The following is a 21,473-nucleotide window of genomic DNA, read 5'->3' as shown; positions in this document are numbered from 1 at the left end:
GTTCTACCATTAAGTTTTACTGGAATGAAAACTCATACCAGACTAGCTTGACGCATACACCAGGTACCAGTTAACACATAATATCAGAAAAGGTTTCCCAAAGTAATTAGCTAAAAATTTGTAATGAATTGTTCAAAGTCACGACGAATGCTTAGAAATACGCAGTTGTTGTTCACGTGTACGAATGCTTAGCAATGAATGTTTATTGTTGTGACATATTCACTCGGTTGCATTCTATCTCCGTATGTAATATATGTTAAAAACACGATTTAATGTTTATTTCTCTCCCCCCTCCTGTCTCTCTATCCTTTTCGTTTTTCATCGTTCTACTCTCCTCTCTTTTTCTCCCTTTCTATATGTTCGCATCTTTTTTCTGATTTTTTTTTGTTAATTTAGTTTAAACATATGCAAAACAAATAACGACCGCATGGATATATGTATATGTATCTAACACCCTCCATATAATATATACGTATAGAGTTAAATTTATCATGTGTAACGATATACAGAAAATACATTGTTAGAACCAAGCTGAGAACGGTTTTTTCTTTTTCTATGTACAGTACACGTGATGGTCAAGTGATGGTCAAGTGACTACTTTTCTATCAACTTACTAACGACTGAAATCATAATCACGATATAAAGGCAATATAAAACCTGATCCACATAAGGAGTCATTGCTGTCTTAAAAGATAATTCTATGAGATAACTCGAAAATAACTTTCGGTTGATTTCGGTTGATAGTTCCCGTCATCGAGCAATTTTCAACGAGCAGTGAGTCCATTGGGCTCAATAGACTATGAATTTTATTTACTCGATATCGAATGTAAAATTTCACCAGTGCACCATGTGTTTCATTACATGTGTTAGCTCAATAAAGGGGACCTTTAACGGATCATCGTTAGTGGCAGTCGTCCGTGTAAAAAGCGTTAAGGAAGATTGGTCCTGAAGCAAGCGCTTATAGTACTTAAGATTTTATGTTAGGCTTTCGAATCCTCTTCGATGGGCCTCTCGACATTTCCCGAACAAGGAATTGTTTTTTTTCGAAACATATGGTGTAAGATTCATTCTCTCAATAATTCTATCGCTTTCCACGCATCATTCTCCTGTGAGCATAAGGAATGCAAGGAAACTCGTTACTTACCACCTCCTCAATACACTAATGCATTATATAATATTACATTACAAAACGGGTATATGAAAATGGTCCCTCGCAATAATTTTACTTGGTCCTAAAAATAATTTGTTTGAGTTTTACGTCAAAAACTTTGGCAGGACATAAGTGTAAGGGCATACTTTGTCTTTGATGAACGTGTTTTTATCGCATATATTTTTCAATGCAATAAATGTGTTCAGCGAAATGCAAACCAAGGGCGTGGTTGTAAGCAGATTGCACACTTCACTTTCAAACACTCCGTCATTCACTTTGGCATTTTTTCTATCAAGATAAAATGATATATTTACGGCCACGTTTCAAAAATCACTAGAGGTCTGGCGAAAAGAAGGTTTACGGAAAAATTTAAGTTGAAAGTTGAGTTGAGGAACTAGTAAAGAGGAACAAGAAAACTTCAAATATAGGTTAAGTCATTCTTTTCATAATTCAGAGAAACGAAGCTTCAAATTTCTTTTCTTAAATCAAAATTTTCGTTCTTACTCTAAGCTTACCTAGCTATGCCTCCCTTCAAACAAATTTTCATTTTCCTTCAAAGTAATGAATAATTTAATCGGATTAATTATGTCCACGTGATTTGAGCAACGTATCTCAATTTCTTGTCGCGTGATGGGGAAAAAGGATGAGATAGGGAACGGTCGACCAAGCTTGCTCCACATTTGAATCCTCCTTCCTGACATTTAAATCCGGGAGCGCAAGTCCTATCTGCACGGCTATGTGGCATTATAATCTATCGAATTGATGCCAATACGTAATTCCCTATATATTCTTTTAAATTCATCTTTTTTCAAACTTAGGTTCTAAGTACAGCTGGAAAGGATTTTCTAAAGTCACTATCCCATAAATTCTCTTTAAAAGGGAGAACTGTACACTAGAAATGTTCTAACTAAACGCATGCCTGCATTGCGTTTGCAATCGTCTAACGCTAGAGTGAAATCGTTCGGCAATTAAAACACACGCGTGCCTGAAATAGCTATGCATTTTCCCTCCCTGTCCCTCTCGCTTTTCATATCAGATATGATGAAAATAAAATTATGCTCTAGATGGTCCCACATATATGTGCGGAGGATTAAAATAAAAAAGCTAAAAAAAAAAAAAAGATGAAGAAAGAGAAGAAAACAATCATTATATAAAAACTAATTTTTTACTTTTTCATCATCATTTTTCTTTTCTTTTTTTTTTTTTTTTTTTTATCAATATTTTATTTTTGCTATTAATTTTTTTATGTGTTTTAGTAGGGAGAGAATATTAGTTAAAAATAAAAAAAAAAAAAAAAAAAACGTATTCACATTTTATTTGTTTTCATTCACTTTGACAAGCAATGAAATGTTTTGTGATGAACATACAAAGATAATGCGAGTTAACAATTGTATGATAAACTGTGCGATATTATAAAGTTTGTTGGACGATAATAAATAAAAAAAAAATAAAGAGCAAAAAAAAAAAAATAACAGAAATGAAAGAGTAAAAGATGGTAATGTTGGTCAAACATACCAAAATTGTTCATTAAAATACTTTAGCATGTTCGCAAAATAACATAAATGAATTCATTTTTAAATGTACAACAAATATTTGCTTATATACGTACATGCAAGCACATGCATGTGAATATAAATATACATGCAGTTCTCAATCATACAATACAAATGTTATCAATACTTATAGTACAACATTTTATTTCAAAAAGCGTTTAATTAATTTATTCAGCAAAGAGAGCAAAAAAGGAAACAAAAATACTCTAAAGATTAGAGATCCACAACTTTGATCAATAAATTTTGACTTATGGTCAATTTAGTTTTGTCTCCACAACATCTAGAAATTAAAAAAATTTACTCCAATATACATGAAAGCCAAACTTTTAACTCAGCTCCCATTGTTGCAAATTATCGTTATTCGCCCGAAAGTATGGCTCTGCTGTTTTCTTTTGTCTTCTTTATTCAGCCACTCGGGGCACGATATTGATTTCAAAGCTCAATACGATAAAAGATCATTTGAATTTTTCCTCGAATTTTTATAAAAGCGAAATATTGAGTTATTGATATTTGTCTCATTGGGTGATTGCTTTCTCTAAGGTGATACAAATGGCGGTAATGTCGTCTTCAAGCTCCACACGAATATTGCTTTTTAAAATGAAAATTCCTTAAGGCTGGCGAGCTTTAACATATAAAACGTATAATACTAAGATTGTAACGACGATCCGTTCCAACTATAGTAATTCTGCCAGTTTCAAGTCTAGCATGGTTTTTTCTTCCGATTTTTAGGAAAACATCATTGAGAATAAGCTACACTTGCAGAAACCGAAATCGAATTTAATAGGAATTGAAAATGTAGCTCATCTTTCGATAGCTTGCACTCTGCATTAAACCTAGAATTTATTTACATTTATGAACATTGGATGGTAACGAGTCGGCCATTTTCCATGGTGGACGGAAACGATAGGCTGATGAACCGATAAGAATCTTTCTTTAATTTCTTTAATCATACCGTGAAATATTTTAGTAAAAGTCTTACCAATTTTGGATTCTTGATCGCATCGATTGATCGATAGTGTCCTAATAGCAATGATACTTGATTAAAAAAGATTTTTACCTGCGTAGAACAGGAATGGTTTGATACAAAGAATTTGGGAGAACTCCCCTATCACTCAGGGAATACTCCCTATTGGATTAGCATTGTGACAGTCAGAAAGAAACCAGAACAGAAAAATAAATACGAAAGTCATGGCCGCAGCCCCGTCGGCGAGTGCAAAATCGATAAATGTTGTGCCTTTACCAATCGAGCACTCATTACAGCTACGACCAAAGAAAACTCTATCGCACTTAAGATGTGAATCCGCGAACACCGACTGACGATAGTCGTAATTCTTACCTTCTCGGGCTCGACTTTGTATATAAATTTTGTTAGTGTGGTTAGCTTAGAATTTTGTTGTTCATAAAGTAAATAAAGAGAAAACCCGGACAATATGCTCTCTTATGGAAAATGTACCCAGATCTGGGACAAAATTTGCTTCAAAAACTTTTCAATAAACTCCTTCTTCTTCTACTCTAGGTCATATGCCCTGAAAATCTTTAAAAATTCTGTACAGAGCGAATCGATCGCCTGCTTACTCTACTGAAAGTACTATCTGCCAGCTATCTGCGCGCGTTCTGCGTTTTACAGCGGTTAGCTGTAAAAATATCGCATTGTTATATCGATAAATTGGACATGTAAACTATTTTACCTCTTTGGATTGAACTATTTTTTTAGCGGCCGTTTCTTGCATGTAAATGTTGTTTCTCTTCATTTAAATGCGCTTTTATGCATATTTCATTTTCCATTTAATGTCTGTGGTATCTGTCATAATATTAATGAAAATTGTTAAAGATGCGTTAGTATCTGTATATATATGTGGGCGTTTTTATCGAAATTTATTCCTTTTTTCCATTCACATTTCAACACTTTTAAATTTATTTCATTGAAGGCATCAATGTAAATGATTTTATTACATTTTATCTCTCTTTCGTTTTTATTCACCCATTTTCAAGTTTGTTTTATCTGTGTGTTGTTACAATTTGTTAATTTTTATTTGTAAATTTTATTTATTTGCATTAAAAAGTGGTTGTTGTTTTTTGTTTTTTTTTTTTTTCTCATTTTATTTTATTTACTCTTTTTTTTTCATTTTTCTCATTTTATTTTCTCTTTACATCACAGGCTTGCACGGTAATCGAATTGTACGGTTTTCTGGATCCCGATACTAGAGATTGGGTTGATGGTTTATTCTCAAATATATTTCGCGAAATGAATAAACCAGTGGAGCGTGAGGTATGAATTTTAATTGAAAAAAACAACAATATATATATATATATATTATATACATATAAAAACATGGTGTAAATAAAAAAGTTCAATTCAAATCACAAAAAACTTGGTGCTAACAAAGTATAATAAAATTGTAAAAAAGTGGAAATATTTTAATTGAAATTTATAAACCTCTCCATTGATCAATGAATTGAGGTGAAAATGAAATATGCGCTAAGTAAAACAATCGGGTAAGGTCTTAGTGTAAGCATAAGTATATGGTAAGAGCGCAACACTTTTAAAAGTAATAGCAAAAGCACAGCCTGGGTATGGGTCGATCGAATAGAAGGAAGTAAATACATGAATGAATAGAAAATAATAATCGATAAATAAACTTTCGACCGTTATAGAACACACGGACTAATTAAATTGGCCAGACTTACTTTGCCACGACGCCACGTAATTTATCAAATGATTAACAAGAGTTGTTTTAAGTTATTAAATCAAACCACTTTGACTTTGGATATGCTTGACTTATATTTTAAGTCGACCGGGATGGTTCACATAATGTAAATGTAATCATTTTGTTATTTCGAAACGTTTGCCAGAGTGAATGCGTCTTAAGGAAATCTTTCAAGAAATTTTTGCAACGCAACCTAAGAAATTTGGCAACAAAGCAATTACGGAAATCCGTCAATAAATCATTTGTAAAGGCGTAATAAGCGAACTAATATAAACAATTCTTGATAACAATATTTTTTTTTTTGTTTTTTTTTTTTTTTTTTTAAATCAGAAAACATATACAGAAAGGCAAGAATAAGATAATCCATATCCAAGCAGGTTTATTGATACTATTCGTGTGTTTTGTAATCTTGTTAAGAAGAAAAAAATTAATTTTTTCGTCCGTTCAGTACGAACTTTTTATTCTCAATATACAACAACGTCAATGTCGTATTCATGGTGTGGTTATTTGCGAGGATCACTCAAAGAGGAACATTTCCAATAATAGTGTATTCTTTAATTGTCGGATCCGAATTTTTGAGTAAATTGATTGATCTTTAATTGATTAATTTTAACGAAAGCCTTGATAATTTTTACACCATTTTCCTAGCGAGCTTTTCGTAAAAAGTTTTTAGTTCAACTGTTCTTATACAACGAAAGTTACAGTGACGGAAGGAAATCTTGGCATACAAAGCACTTCTCAAGTTTAACCAAACCTTGTCACTCTATATAGCTTCATTTCAAGTTATAGTTTTTTGCCCAAGGTGTGCTTAGCTGAGCATTGATTCTATATAGAGGCAAGAACGCTGGTATCTCTCTAAATTTAATTCGCAGGTCTTCCCGCTTCATTCGTTGAATTTGAGCGATGTTTCTCGTTACAGTGTTCGTCATCATGCAAGCTAACACGGCCACGTCTCAATTTATCTACCCAAAAGTTCATGGCGGTAAATGACGACATCGAGACCACTTACATAGCATCCAAACTCTCTTTAACTTGCAAGGACACATTAGATCTTAAAAGAGATGTTTAACGCGATATTAAATTTTTCCCATTTTCGCAAAGACACTCATATCGGCCCACTGAAACGATTATCGTAATAAGATTTAGGTAAACATTTGCAACCATGTACTCTAACATTTGTGTACGGATTTTATAATCGTCCCGTTCAAGGGAGTACTTTTCAAATAACCTGCGCTTTCCATTCTCGGCTCTCCAGCTCAGGGTATTCCAACAACGGACGACAGATATAAGCACATTATTAAATCGACCAACAATTTTACGCCGATCATGTACACATCTTTGGCATTTACGTACGGAAAAATAATGCAAAAAAGCAGAAACTACGCCTCTTCAGTACTTTGCTGATTAAATGTATAAGAATTGAGAATCCATCAGATTATATCTTTTGCATGAAAATTTCATACCATTAATACATTTTGAAATATTTTCGCTAAATCAAGTCCACAAGTGCTTTTGACATCTTTACGCGCCTTCATTTTTAAAGCCGAAGCCTTCACTTTATTCAAATTTTTTTTTTAATTTAAACGTAACAAAAAAACAAAAAAAAAGAAGAGAGAAAAAAAATCTTTACCTTGAAACTATTCTTCACATCTAGCTAAACAATTGATTTGCGCATTACTTGCGCTATCAAAGTAACCATAAAAACAGTACTTACTGCTTAACCTTCTATTATACATTACGATACTCTTGGGAGAGCGAAGAGTTCTATAGTTAAAGCACCATGAAAAGGAAAAAAGAACAAAACCAAATTGTCAGTAGTAAAGGTGTTTGTTTCTACGGATGTCACACAAAATTGCTAATAAATCCCATTGCTTTCGGTTTCATATAACATTTTTAAAACGTTGACGAAGGCCATCGTTGATATTTAAGAAAAAAAAAAAAGGAGATGGAAAAACTAACTGCAACGATGCGTTAAGATCCCTTCTGAGCTTAACTATCATCTAAAACATAAACAGTTGTGAAGCTTACATAAGTATATAAGTAATAAATCCCCATAGTTTGAATGTATCATTATATATGCGCATATAACTATGTATACATATATATATATATATATATATGTGTGTGTGTGTGTATTTTTGCATGAATATCTATGTGTTAGAAACAACAAATGTCACGTTAACTCAAAGCTTATGTAGCCTTCAATTCCAACGGATACTTACTCGTCTTTGAACTCTTACCTAACATAGTTTGCATCATAAACTTTTGTGTGATCGTTTTAATGCAAGTTTTATTATGAAATGTTCCCTCGCAACGATATCGCAAATACAACCTTGTGTTTTTTTTTTGTTTTTTTTTTTTTGATTTCTCATACGCTCCTACCACTCTACAAAATTCTACATACCATCGAATATCATCTTACACTATATAGCAAGTCGAACAAAAAAAAAAAAAAGTACACATTTTTATCATGATTACCGTCATCATCGTCTATGCATGCATCCGTATCATGTGGCTTTGGCAACTAATACAATCAGTTTAATGCATTCCCGCAGGAACGCCGTTACGTCTGCTTTGATGGAGATGTTGATGCACTTTGGATTGAGAACATGAACTCAGTTATGGATGATAATAAGCTGCTGACATTAGCAAATGGTGAACGCATTAGATTGGAAAACCACTGTGCTCTCTTGTTTGAGGTGAGTTCAAATATATAGTAACAAAAAAAAAAAAAAAAAAAATTTAAAAGAAAAAACGAACAAAACAAAACATCCTGCTTTACAGTTTGTAAAAAGCAAAACAAAAAAAAAAAAAAAAGGTACACTGATGAGGAAACTATGGCAACAGCAGCAACTGCCACATTAAACAACAAAAAACAAGCAAACTTAGTAAAGGCAAATGCAAAATTATACAGCAATAAGCCAAGCATTAGCTCAATGTGCAACACTATAAAACGGTGTGACGTTTCAGACAAAGTAACCAAGCGGGTTATGAAATGCATACCGAGTCAGCATTTCAAAAAAACATCATCGTTGCCCCCGTTATTATTATCACCATTATCATTATTATCATCATCATCATCATCATCATCACGATAACTATCATAATCAGAGTCAGAGTCAGAGTCATCATCGTCATTAAGCAACATATAACATAGCATTCATATGGTGTTGTGGTTATGAAAAGAATGAATGATTTTCCGTCTAAATAACGACGATGTTATTGATGCCAATGATATTAATGCTTTTCAAAATGTTTCAAGGTATTAGATACAAGCAAAAAAAAAGGAAAAAAAAAAAACCTCAAATACGTTGTGCATTGGAACACAACTACTTTGATTTAATGGATTTATATGCAAAAAAGAATAATTTTTTTGCCTGATTTATATAATAATCATATAATCGTTTTTTAAGCCCATGCATAAGTTTACAATGCAAATCTCTATTAAACTTTAATATCCTAAAAAATAGATGATTCACTTGTCCGTATTGATGTTACGTGCGATCTCTTTAATCATGAAAAAAGTCTGTCTGTCTGATTTGCATTTAATAACTGAGGCAATCAAAGCGAAAAACAACCTAAATAATTAGATTTGCATTTAGTCTATGCTCCACTGCGGCCTTTTGTTCTGACCAATTTGGCCCGTTTTCAATATCAATCCGCGTGCGAAGACTGGCAATGTTTCTACCAAATTTGAAGTCGATAACTTCACTTTTGCGACCAACAACCAACACCACACAGACATATAGACGGACAGACATGGCTTATAAATAAATTCAAAATTTCACACTGATCAAGAGTAGGATCTCTGAAGCATTCTTTTGGGGAAGAAACAAAGTGAGCGTATCTCCATCCTTCAGTGATGGATATAAAGACGTATGCTAACTGAAAAATATTTTCGAAGCAACTCTTGCGACATTTCACCACGTAATTACATACAGATTCAACAATTTCAATCACTTTACATCGCCCACCTTAACTAGGTGCACAGCACAGCATAAAACAATTTTACATTTATTACCCAACAAACTAAATCAATATCCAAAAGTCCCACCATCTGTAATATATTAACGTAAAGTGTAGCGGATTTTATGCAGCAAAAATTGTCAAATTCAGTCTGTATCCTTAAAACCAAATCGTATTAAGTCCCAGAAAGTTATGTAAGCTATTACGTAATAACAACTGTGTGAAGAGCGAAACACCCCAAGTTAGTCAGTTTTATTTTTCGCCATTAAAAAGAAAAAATTAAGTTAAAAAATTATTTTCACCCTTGGTTAAATATTTCATCAAAGAGATTGAAGACCTGTTGTTCAAAAAAAAAAAAAAAAAAAATGCCGACTATAATTAAATCAGAATTTTCTTTAAGGTTTCCCTTACATACAGAGTAATTATAACTACTCAACAAAAGCAAAATAGTCATATATGCCTAACAGTGAAATTTTGATATCGTGAACAGTTTAAAATGATAAATAGGATGAGTAAGGTCATCATGGTCGGACATGGCTGAACATTGCATCTTGTACAAACGATACTTCATTTGCTTTCGTCATGAAATGATAGCTTGTTTCCAGGCAAACACGTATTATTCATGGCAGCTCAGAGTTGATTTTTTCTTGTGAGCAATTCGAGGAGAAAGAGTTGAAAGGATTAACTCATCTGATTCAAATTTTTCACATTCATTTGATATTTCTATAAAATATTTTGTTAAAATATCTTAAAAATTGCGATCTGTTGTTCGAAGACCAAAGAATACGTCGACAGGCATAAGACGGACGGACGGACAATTTTAACTTGGTTTAGAGTATGACTTTGAATCGTTTAGCGAATCTATCCTAAGAGTTTCTGCTTGCCTGTCTGTCTGTCTGTCCGTCAGTTCATTTGCCTGCTTAGTTATCGTATATTCAACCTGCAGGTCGCAATTTTTGAGTTATATTGACGAAATTTCAGGCATTCACGTCTTTTAGCACAAGGACGAACGCTATTGAAAATGGTTCGAAGCGGAGCATGTTCTCGATCATTTCCCACATTAAGTCTTATTGTAAAAAGTCTCTATATGCATAACTCTAAGATAGCGTGCGGTATTTCACAGTGGACCGATAGCCCATTATAGTGTTTTGATATGATATATAAAGTAAATAATATCTTTGAACATCTAAGACTTTTTTCTTTACATTCTGTGTAGAATAATTGTAATAAATAATATTTCATTCATTATAGGTCGGCAATTTGAATTATGCTTCGCCAGCGACGGTTTCACGTGCCGGCATGGTTTTTGTTGATCCTAAAAACTTACGTTATAGCCCGTATTGGCAACGTTGGGTATTCAGTCGGCCCGAAGCCCAAAGAGAATTATTACAGGTTTATTTCTGAGAAAATAAATCAAAATATTTACTAAACTAATTAAATATTTATTTAATTAGGAAATGTTTGAGAAGATTATTATGCAAGGTATTGCTTTCATACACGAAGGCCTTGATGGTACTTCACAGGGCAATCCATTAAAAACAGTTATCTATCAAACTGAATTGAATATGGTCACACAATTTTGCAATATGTATGATGCTCTCCTGCCACCGTTCGAAAAAGTTAGCGATATTTTCGAAGCACCAGCGCCCATACAATACGATACGGATTCGTTAGAATGCGGCTTTATACAGGTAAGCTGCTCTGCTTAATCTGCTTATTAAGTAAATACAATTTATTTGTTTTTCTCTGCCATAGTGCGTCTATTCGTCACTTGGGGCATGTTTAATTGAAACAGACCAACCGGTATTCGATGAATTCATTAAACGCATTTCCGGTTTCCCTTGCGTTCAGGATGCGAAAGATAAACCTGCAGGAGGTGGTCAATTGCCCACAAATAAATCAACTCTTTATGAATATTTTTATTCGCGGGAAAACTCCTGTTGGATAGCTTGGGAATGGATTGTGCCCATATACGAACACGATCCTGCTATGAAATTCAGCGAAATTCTAGTACCAACTGTAGATAGTACCAGAACTGTTAATATATTATCATTGAATAGTGATGTAAGTGAAATGATGAAGTTTTCCAAACATATTTGATATTTTTTTGTTTTAATTTTCATAGATAAAACGACCCGTATTGCTGGTGGGTGAGGCGGGTACCTCAAAAACTGCAATTATATCGCAATATCTAAGAAATCTTAATAAAGATACTAACGTGAGTTTAGCATCTTTTTCTCATTTCAGTTATTGATTATTTTTGATAAAAAAAATCTCTCCTTATATACCTGTACATGTGATCAAAATTTGATTGAGATTCATAAGTATTATACCAGAAGCAAATATTCATATGTGAATTCATGCTTTACTACATACATTTCCTCGTTTTTTTCTTTTTGTTAAATCTGTTTGCGTATGTGATGATAATTTATTCCCCTTTCAGATTATATTGAATATTAATTTTTCATCAAGAACATCTTCAATGGATGTGCAACGCACCCTTGAGGCTGCCGTTGAGAAACGTACAAAAGACACATTTGGTCCACCTATGGGTAAAAAGGTTGCTTGTTTCATTGACGACATGAATATGCCACAAGTAGATGAGTAAGTATATTCGTAAAGGTTTGATTGCATCTATCTTCGTCTCCGTATATGAGCTCTGGTCATCATGGCCTATCTTTCATTGTTGTAATGATTGCATTTCGTTTGGTTGAATGTTTGCATGAAAAGAAAGAATCATCATATACGTTTTCCAATCGAATATTGCAATAGTTGCATATTCCGTACAATTGCAAGACTATCCTATAGCTTCAAAATCTGCATTTCAACGGAATTACGAAGATTTTTTTTGAAAATTGGCTTTAAAAATGGACGAAATTTTCTTGTCATTTTATGGCCATAACTTTAAATAAATATTTAATGGTCGACTAAACTAAGCCTAATGGAATTTCCAACAGATTTTATAGGCAAACATCGTAACGCAATTGGCGTCCGATTATAAGAAATACAAAAAATCCTTTAGATGTTATATTGACTTCAGACGATCTATCATTTTCACATCAAAACGCCATTACGGTTATACTCGCATTTAGTCACTTGGTTCTCATAGACCCCTTTTTTAACCCAAAAAAAAAAAAAACCCTTCTTTGTTTATGGAATTCCGACCAGTTATGCTAGGCTCGATTAAAATTTCTCTGAACAAATTCCCCTAATCTCACCATAGTTCTTTCTTCATAGCCCTAGCTGATGGGACTATAAGGATGTCAGCAGAGTTAAATATTTTTTTCTTCATACGTGTTTAGCACTAATATCATGTATTTCCGCTGCAGTTATTCTTGATATTATTCGGTAGAATGATGTGTTAAAATTTAGCAATCTGAACATCTTTTGTGGTACAGGAAGGTAAGAAGGTGCATTTAACATGTGCGAATGTATGCAACACCCAGAAGAACACAATATAGGCTTAACTTTTATTATACCAAACTATTCAGAATCGCTTTCTAGATCGATCGTAACGTGTCTGTCTGTCCGTCCGCCATTCCACCTGGTACGTGTCAATGTATTTTTATGTTCAGCATGCAAGCGGCATTTTTTGAGATATTTTGATGGGAGTTGGTTAACAGACGCACTTCAGTCCAAGAACAACTATTACTGAAAATGGTTCGGGTCGGACCACTTTTACCAATATTTCCCATATCACGCCTTATTTTGAAAAGTGAAATGAGTATTTGTATTAAGCAAACTCGTGCAAGTTAATGGCATGTGGTGGCCCAATGTAATATTTTCACTCGCTTTTAAATTACATTTAAAAATTAATTGAACTTTTCCTCTTCTCATTGTGCACTTTAAACATTTTCTTCTCTCTTAGCTACGGTACTCAACAACCGATCGCTTTGTTAAAACTATTTTTTGAACGTGGTGGCCTATATGACCGTGACAAGGATCTAAATTGGAAGAAATTTAAAGATATTACATTTTATGCGGCTATGGGCACAGCTGGTGGTGGCCGCAACGAAGTCGATCCACGTTTCATCTCGATGTTCTCCGTTTATAATATAGTATTTCCGAATGACGAGTCGTTACAACAGATTTACATATCAATATTCAAAGGACATTTGGAGCAGCAACAATTTAAGAAAAAACTTTTACCAATCGCTGATTTAATTGTGCTAATGACACTAAAACTTTATAAGGTAAAATGATATTATCACACAAGCACACATACAATCCCTCATATGGTATTTATAGATATTAGATGAAAAGAGGATAAATTTCGAAGAGTCAAACATTTACATATGTAAAATCATATCCATTTTTCATAATCGTTGCCAAATCGTTTATATTTTACAATTGAAATTATTCAAAACTGCATATATGTATAAATAAACAAACTCAAATGCACGTACACACACACACACACACAGGCACGGATACAATTTCTTATAAATTTTCCATGTACAAAAAAATATAGAAGAAACAGATGAGAAAAATTGAAGGAAAAAGACGTCGATAAATGTTGAGAGAGAAGTTGGTCAATATTTTCAGCTTATATTGTAGTGGATTTATAGTCAGTAACTGGGGAGAAGAAACACAATTGAATGGAAAAAGAAAATAATGGAGAAGAAATAGGAAAGCTACATAAAAGATGGTATAGAACCTTATGCTATCCTTCTGTGTTGCGGTCCCTGTAGCAGAGTGCAGACAGTTTAAGTAAAAAATAAGACAAGAACTAACATTTGCTACTTAACGTTCATTTTAGTTTTTTTTTTTTTTTTCTTTTTCTTTTTTCTTCTTTTTCCCCTTCATTTTATGCTCAAATGCATTTTGCAATGGGTTGACATACAACTGAGATCCTAAGGCATTCACACATGCGATTACGTAAAAGTCTTATATTTGTACATACATGTTGTAAAGGCCATTGGATAATGTAACTATAACATCATCAATACATGCAATAGCTAATGGTTGTCAGTTGGTTAGTCTTAGTTGATTCGGGCATTAGTTTATGGTCTTGTTAACAATTATTGACATTGAAATATTATTGCATTTTAATGCATTTTGAGGTGGCAAAAAGTAATAAATCATCAACATACTGTTTAGAGAATATTGTTTTTGTGGAAATATTAAACGTAAGAAACCTTTACAATATTATTATTACCTTCCTTACTAAATTAAAATTTAGTATATCTTTGTAGAGAAACTTCTTTTGGGTTCAGTGAAAGATTACATAGCATGAAAACTTCCTTTTTTTTTATATATCGGAAAGGAAGATATGAGTCTGCTCAGACCATAAATTAAACAGAAAAGCTATACTCCTACTCACCTTTAAGAGAGACAGAGTTGGCTTTTTATATCACTTACCTCTACTTATGTAGAGCAAAGTTACCTAATGCTGTGGAGATTCGATTGCTCGCCTTAAGAAATTAGATAAATCGTTCATGACTTTAGTTTCTGTTCTAGATTGATTTGGCAGACAGAGCTGACGCATGAATCCATGACTTATTAAAGCAGTAGAACCGCGTATATCATGTTGTAGTTATTAGCTCTTTGCCTTCGATCAAGCTAATCAAGACAACGCTCAGACAGACGTGTTACAGGGGGTTAACGTAGGTTCATGGCGTAGGCTCCTTGACCATACGATGCCTGATAGCACACGGAGTGCCCCACCGGGAGCAGGGAGGCTCCCATGCAGTTCCGGACTTAGGGGACAACAGAGGATGTGAAAGAGTAGAGAAGAGTAGAGAGACACAACGATCGGTTAGACGCTTGAACATACACTCTGCCAGATGCACACACTATGCGAGATGCTACGACAACGAACCGAAGGAAAGCCTAAAAGGTGTAAAAACAATCGGCTAGCGAACGAGCGAGATGGAAACGGATAAGAAGAAGGGAAAACAATGTCAAAAGGGTAATCAACAAAGGTGCGTTGCAAAGGACCCTACAAAATACCAAGTAGGTGAATGGCGAAGGGCCGAACGACAACATACTGATATATACACCTGGTGATGAACAGCAGCCCTATGAATAGCAAACAGTACCGAACATATCCAAAATTAGATAGACGCGATTAAGTCTACCGACCGTTATCCGATGGTTTTTTAAGGTAAAAAAAATTATGAATTGTATGAGGGCTCAATACTTATTAAATTACTTAATATTTTCCACGTAAGTTCTACAAAATCCTTGCTACGAATAATTCCACTTAAGAGATTTTGCATGATATACGTCACTTACTAAAGTGTTTGTTACAAGGACACGTCATTTCTCCTATGAAAGTTCTGTTTGCCTTCTTCTTCGGATGGCATGTCGAAGTTATTAACGCAACGCAAACTTTTCAAAAGCAATGAATTACTTGAATATAATTTTTCCATTTTATATAAACTCTCAGGACACTCTCTTTCTCTATTATAGATAAAAATGCATTGACTAACGTCATGACATGATTATAAAGTTATAACTGCCATATATTCCGGATTGAATAGAGCAACAAATAACTGCTTGGGAGGGGAAGGTAGTCTTTATAATATATACATCTACGCTTTTCTCTCCTTACAAGAACAACCATAAAATTTAAATTGATATTAGTCGAAAATCAGTTACAATGCAGACACATATCGAGTAGAATACAGTTGTGATAAAATTTGATTTGTGTTTGTCCTCGCATACAGAAACTCTTACATTAATATTCGTATAGAGAGATAGTGGGTGATTGGGTGGGGAGGGGTGGGGGGGTGGAGAGCAAGAAGGTGGGAAAGAAATTTATATATGAAAGATGATAATATATATACATATATATATATACGTACATTCAATATATATTTATGTACTGTATTACTACTGTCTTCTACTTTAGTATATGCTGAGTCGGTGTTTATTTCTTCATATTCTGCTCCTTCTGCTTCTGCCTCTGTACGAGTCTATGAATTATTTTCGGTGACAATTTATGGACTATAATGAGGAGCATTGTCTGTTTTAGTTGCCATTTTTCTCTTATTGAATTCAATAGGTTTTCTTCTTTTTTTTTTTTTTTATTTTGTCGATAAAAGCTGCATTTTCTCAGAATTTTTGCATCAATTACGTGATGTTCTCCATATTTTTTTTTTTTTTTTTGAACTATTGATTCTTGAGAATTTAACTATCTGAAAAATTTGAATTTTCATTTTTGTGGAAAGTACTTTTCAAACGGGATGGCATGCTAACTAAATTATTTATTATGTAACATATTAGGAAAGTTTATATCGGTTAATCCAATTGAAGTGCAAGCTATTAGCGTAGGATGTAAATATTATTTCATTACATTAGTAAGCTGTTGGAATTTAAATAGGCCCGGAAGTGAATTTAAATGCGGCAGAGTAACTGAGACTGAACTGAAATCTCTCACTTCCCTGCACAAAGGCAAACATTTTTTGTGTTAGTTAAGTTTTTAAAATGCATTACATTGCGTGCCTCTATAGATCAATTCAATATTTTCAATTGAAATAATTTAGAAAAGAGTTTGAAAAATAGAAGATCAAACCTGGAAGGACCCTTGATCGGTAGTAGGAAGTATATATAAGCACGTCGTTTAGAAATAATCAAAAAAGCTCTTGAGATTGTTAAAATACAAAGGCTGTACGAAACTGTACGCCAAGAATACTTTGACTTGAAATGTTATATAATAATGACGACTTTGAAATGTTATATAATTAAATGAATTGTTCCAGCTCAAGGTATATCCGTTTCATATGCTGCATATATGAAAAGTTGGCAGTTAGTACAGCAACAACGTCTCTTCAAGAGCTTACCTAAAACGTGGGTATGGCTCAATTGAGGATATGTACGGATTCACTGGATAATCATTTTGCATTTTTAACACTGACAAGCAATCACCAAAGTTTCTCTAATCAAACAGTTATCTATGTGCATCATTACAGGATGTAATGAATGCCCAAGAGTTTTGCGTATTATTAAGGCGACTTCACAGTCACTCGGGAAAATAGTCTTTTGATAAGGTAGGAAAGTATTTAACAGGCTACCTTACGCAGAACAGAAATTTAGATTTCTTTGCAAAGTTATTAAATTTTCATGGAGCTTATCTTCTTTAGCAATTTTATGGTGAAATCGTATCAATTGTTTTATTGGACCGAACTCACTAAAATCTGTGCGTGTCAAATCATAATTTAGGTTTAAAAGCTTCGGAAGAGTGGTAATCAATAAAATAATCTCTACAAAGAAGTGACTCAAATGAAACTACTCTTCTTATGCCTGCCTAAGCTATGCTTAAGGTTTCAAGGCTTTCATTTACAAACTTTTACTCGTTCAGGTTCTCGTCGCAAAATTAGAATAGAAAGAGAACTAAATATACTACACTGGTAAAATCGGCGCAAAAGCGACAATAGGGAATTTTACTTTAGGAATAGGAATAAGGACCTGCGCTTTACATATTCCCAATAGAAAATACAGATGTAATGCTTGCCGGCTTAAGGCTTGGATAATAACCATAAGTAATGTGTCAAAGACTGAAGCGGTCTTCAAACTAAAAGCCAAGTCAAAACTAAAAAAAGGTGAATCCTTTCTATCCAAAATGCTCGAGTCAGTAATTACTAAGGCTAAAGGCCGATTTGTTTTGTCTAACCACCTACTAAAAGTAATATCGTCAAAATTGATGGCCTTTTTTTTGTTTTGTTCTCAATTAGGATTTCTTTCGTAAATCTGAACAATGATTAAAACTTGTACAAAGCGTAATGAGTCGCAAAAGCAGAAAAATTCGCGAATAAAATTTCACAATTAAAAAGAGTGAATACAGAGTGAACAGTGACAGTGGTACTGCCCAAAAAGAAATATTATGTGTAAAGACAACAAGGGACAAGTAAAACCATAACTGGCGTCCTTTTCTCTCGCTTCATATAGAATTCGAATAAAGAATTCGACAAGATTGATATAGAATTTCTAACTTGGTTTCACTTCGTTATCGTTCATATCGTTATTGTCGCGATATAGAAATGATTTCAGCAATAACCATCCACGACTTGTTCCAAACATTTGTTAAGATCTCGCAAAAATTTAGAGTAAAAACAAACTAAAATGAATTCAATTAACAAAATGTTGACATAATTTTTGTACTAATTTTCGCGGGATAAGTGAGTCTTCATGTATTTGGTTGACCTGCCCCCTGCTTAACTTTTAAAATTAATTTTTATAATTATTCCGAATCTCTCCCATACTTCGATTGCTTGTATCCACTCTGTGCCCGATTGTCGATTTGTTTATCCTATGCCTTGAAGTAAAGGAATACTACATGTCTGATAGGTTCATAAGACCTTAACTTAGGCCATGGATTATGTGTTACGACCACCAATAAATAGAAGATCATCCTTAATGGAAGGACATCTTCTTTACTTGCAATGTATTATTATTTTTTTTTCCAAGTACCGATGGATGTCGTTCGTAATCGTTATCTTGGTATTGCACTCAAGGCCGACTTTTTCAATGGATTTAGTATGCAATAGACTTGCGTGCAAATTATTTGTTGGAGTTTCTTCGAAAAATTCATTTCATCAACATTATTATTTAGGAAGAATGTAATTGCTTTTGAAGATGGCTTTCAATAGCATTTACCGTAACTTGTTATAGTTTGGCGAATTTTCAAGATTTCTTTTTTCTTTCACACTTTTTTTTCCAATTGCTTGCACTGAAGCAATCCATAGTGAAATGATTTTAACTTTTTTTTTTTGGAATTTTTTTTTTCTATTTTTAGATTATCGTTGTTGAGCTGCCACCGACACCGTCAAAATTCCATTATATATTCAATTTAAAAGATTTATCGAGAATATTTGCCGGTATGCTGCTTATAAGTGTAAAGTACTTTAATGATTTACGAGATCTAATACGCGTATGGCGGAACGAATTCACACGCATTATATGCGACCGTTTAATAACAAAAGCTGTAAGTAAATCTATATAAGCGCATAATGATGCGTATAAATTTTTTCAAATACCTGCTGATGGAATGATGATATTTCAATATATATATATATATATATATATATATATATATTAAGCTTTCACCTATCTATCGCAATTATTTAAATACTTGAGAAATATCTTGTGAAATTGATTTCATTTTATATTGTTGCGTTGTTCGTTGGGTTAAGCCATAAAACGGAATTCAATTTTTACAAAGAAGCCGGAAAGAAAAGAACAAAAAAAAGAGCAAGTAAGGCAAAGTAATCGAAGCTCATAATATAACTGTCACCGTGCTGTCCGTGTCTTCGTTGTGTTGTGTGTCCGTCCTTCAATGTTTAGGGATTTTATTATAAATTTTATTCAATTCTGTTCTGATTGCGCTAGAGAAGAGACAAAGTTTACATAGGTATTATGCGTTGAGAGTTAATGCGTGTTTTAATGGTTGTTTGTTTTCACTTTGTATATGCAGGATATTGAGTTGATGAGGCGGCACGTGGAGAATGAAATACGTGAAACATTTCCACCCATCTTCGAGGAAGAACAAGGCTTCGTTGACCCCGCAGCTGAAGGTGAATGAAATCATTGTTTGCAGATTTGAGCTCTCATCCTTTGTTCTCTCTATCAATATATATATAAATAAAAATAAATGTATTTCCATTGTTCGTTGTATTAAAAAGCTGCCAAAGCGGAACTGCAGGCAATGGATGGCGGAATCGTTGAAGAAAAAGAAGTTATCACCCTAATTGACCATGTAATGCGTGATCCGATGCTATTTGGTGATTTTCGCAATGCTACAAATGAATCTGAACCACGCTTCTATGAGGATTTATTAGATTTTGATGCCATTTATCATTTATTCACCGAAGTTAGTTGATGACATAGTGCTCGTTGTCAAGAAGAGGAACAATTTTTTATTTATTTATTTTTTTTTTTTTTTTAGATTCTAGAAGAATATCAAGAACGTAGAGGTCGATTGGGTTTAGTGTTATTCGAAGATTGTCTAGAACATTTGACAAGAGTTCATCGCACTTTGCGAATGCATCGCGGTCATGTACTGCTCATTGGTGTCGGTGGCAGTGGAAAAAAATGTATTACCAAGTTATCTTCGTTTGCCGCAGGTTTCTTACATTTAATTAATGTAAACATATTTGAAATTAAAATTGATTTTTCTTTTCTTTTCTCTTTTTTTTTTTTTTTTTTGTATTAGAATGTGAAGTTTTTGAGATAACGGTAGCTCGAGGATATAACGAACAATCGTTCCGTGAAGATTTAAAGATTTTGTATACAATGGCTGGAGTAAAACGTAAAAAAACCTCTTTCCTGTTTACAGCTGCCCAGGTAACTGTCTTAGTCTGCTGCACCGCGTTTCCGACATTCGATTAAATCATTCGATGCTTTCAGATTGTTGAAGAAGGTTTCCTAGAGTTAATAAATAATATATTGACTGTAGGTTTGGTACCGGCTTTGTTCACGGACGAGGATAAGGATGGCATTGTAAATGCATGTCGAGCTCAAGCTGAAGAAGCAGGCTTTTCAGCTTCCAAGTAAGTCAATGTTAACATAAATTTTACGCTCTTTCTAGTGCAAAGCCATTTGTAAAATGTCCATCGCTCAGCTTATATTGATATATATTTCATTAAATTGCTTTATTCGTCCGTTCTTTAGAGATTCCGTTTGGGCTTACTTTTTGGGACTTTGCGCTGAAAATATGCACGTTGTCTTATGTATGTCGCCATCCGGTGATGCTTTACGTAATCGCTGTCGTAGTTTTCCCGGCTTAATTGGAAGCACTTATATTGATTGGGTATTTCCTTGGCCTAGGCAAGCGTTGCACGCAGTAGCTCAACTTTTCTTGGAAGGAAACGTTCTTGTAACTTATTTTCAAATGATTTTTTTTTTTGTTTTACAACTATCTGTATTTATATTCGCAGATACCAGCTGAGCATCGTGAGAACATTGTGGAGCACGTGGTACACGTGCATTCTACTATGCATCCCTATTCGGTGTCGTATATGCAAAAATTGCGTCGAAATAATTATGTGACTCCCAAACACTACTTAGATTACATTAATACTTATCTAAAATTACTTGGTAAGAAATCGTTCACATATACGCATATATATATATATATATATATATATAAATCTT

The 21,473-nt window shown here is 33.6% G+C and overlaps 1 protein-coding gene and 1 long non-coding RNA gene across 2 annotated transcripts in view; one reads left to right on the top strand and one right to left on the bottom strand.

The window, feature by feature from the left end:
* LOC119638059 (dynein heavy chain 10, axonemal) overlaps nucleotides 1-21,473 on the top strand; it is a 91,414-nt gene that overhangs the window by 40,320 nt on the left and 29,621 nt on the right. The window contains exons 29-44 of the mRNA XM_038034654.1: nucleotides 4,862-4,972; nucleotides 7,967-8,110; nucleotides 10,629-10,769; nucleotides 10,832-11,068; nucleotides 11,133-11,441; nucleotides 11,503-11,595; nucleotides 11,821-11,981; nucleotides 13,246-13,570; nucleotides 19,117-19,305; nucleotides 19,795-19,894; nucleotides 20,003-20,190; nucleotides 20,266-20,443; nucleotides 20,533-20,663; nucleotides 20,727-20,869; nucleotides 20,991-21,195; nucleotides 21,257-21,416. Coding sequence (XP_037890582.1) covers nucleotides 4,862-4,972; nucleotides 7,967-8,110; nucleotides 10,629-10,769; nucleotides 10,832-11,068; nucleotides 11,133-11,441; nucleotides 11,503-11,595; nucleotides 11,821-11,981; nucleotides 13,246-13,570; nucleotides 19,117-19,305; nucleotides 19,795-19,894; nucleotides 20,003-20,190; nucleotides 20,266-20,443; nucleotides 20,533-20,663; nucleotides 20,727-20,869; nucleotides 20,991-21,195; nucleotides 21,257-21,416 — 2,815 coding nt within the window. The remainder of the gene's footprint in view (nucleotides 1-4,861; nucleotides 4,973-7,966; nucleotides 8,111-10,628; nucleotides 10,770-10,831; nucleotides 11,069-11,132; nucleotides 11,442-11,502; nucleotides 11,596-11,820; nucleotides 11,982-13,245; nucleotides 13,571-19,116; nucleotides 19,306-19,794; nucleotides 19,895-20,002; nucleotides 20,191-20,265; nucleotides 20,444-20,532; nucleotides 20,664-20,726; nucleotides 20,870-20,990; nucleotides 21,196-21,256; nucleotides 21,417-21,473) is intronic.
* LOC119638062 overlaps nucleotides 1-21,473 on the bottom strand; it is a 117,138-nt gene that overhangs the window by 87,824 nt on the left and 7,841 nt on the right. The gene's annotated exons all lie outside the window — the stretch shown is intronic.

This window comes from Glossina fuscipes, unplaced genomic scaffold (assembly GCF_014805625.2).
Source record: "Glossina fuscipes isolate IAEA_lab_2018 unplaced genomic scaffold, Yale_Gfus_2 62, whole genome shotgun sequence".
NCBI classification, from domain to species: domain Eukaryota; kingdom Metazoa; phylum Arthropoda; class Insecta; order Diptera; family Glossinidae; genus Glossina; species Glossina fuscipes.
Note: the sequence above shows the minus strand (reverse complement) of the source record. Positions and strands in the feature narration are given on the sequence as shown.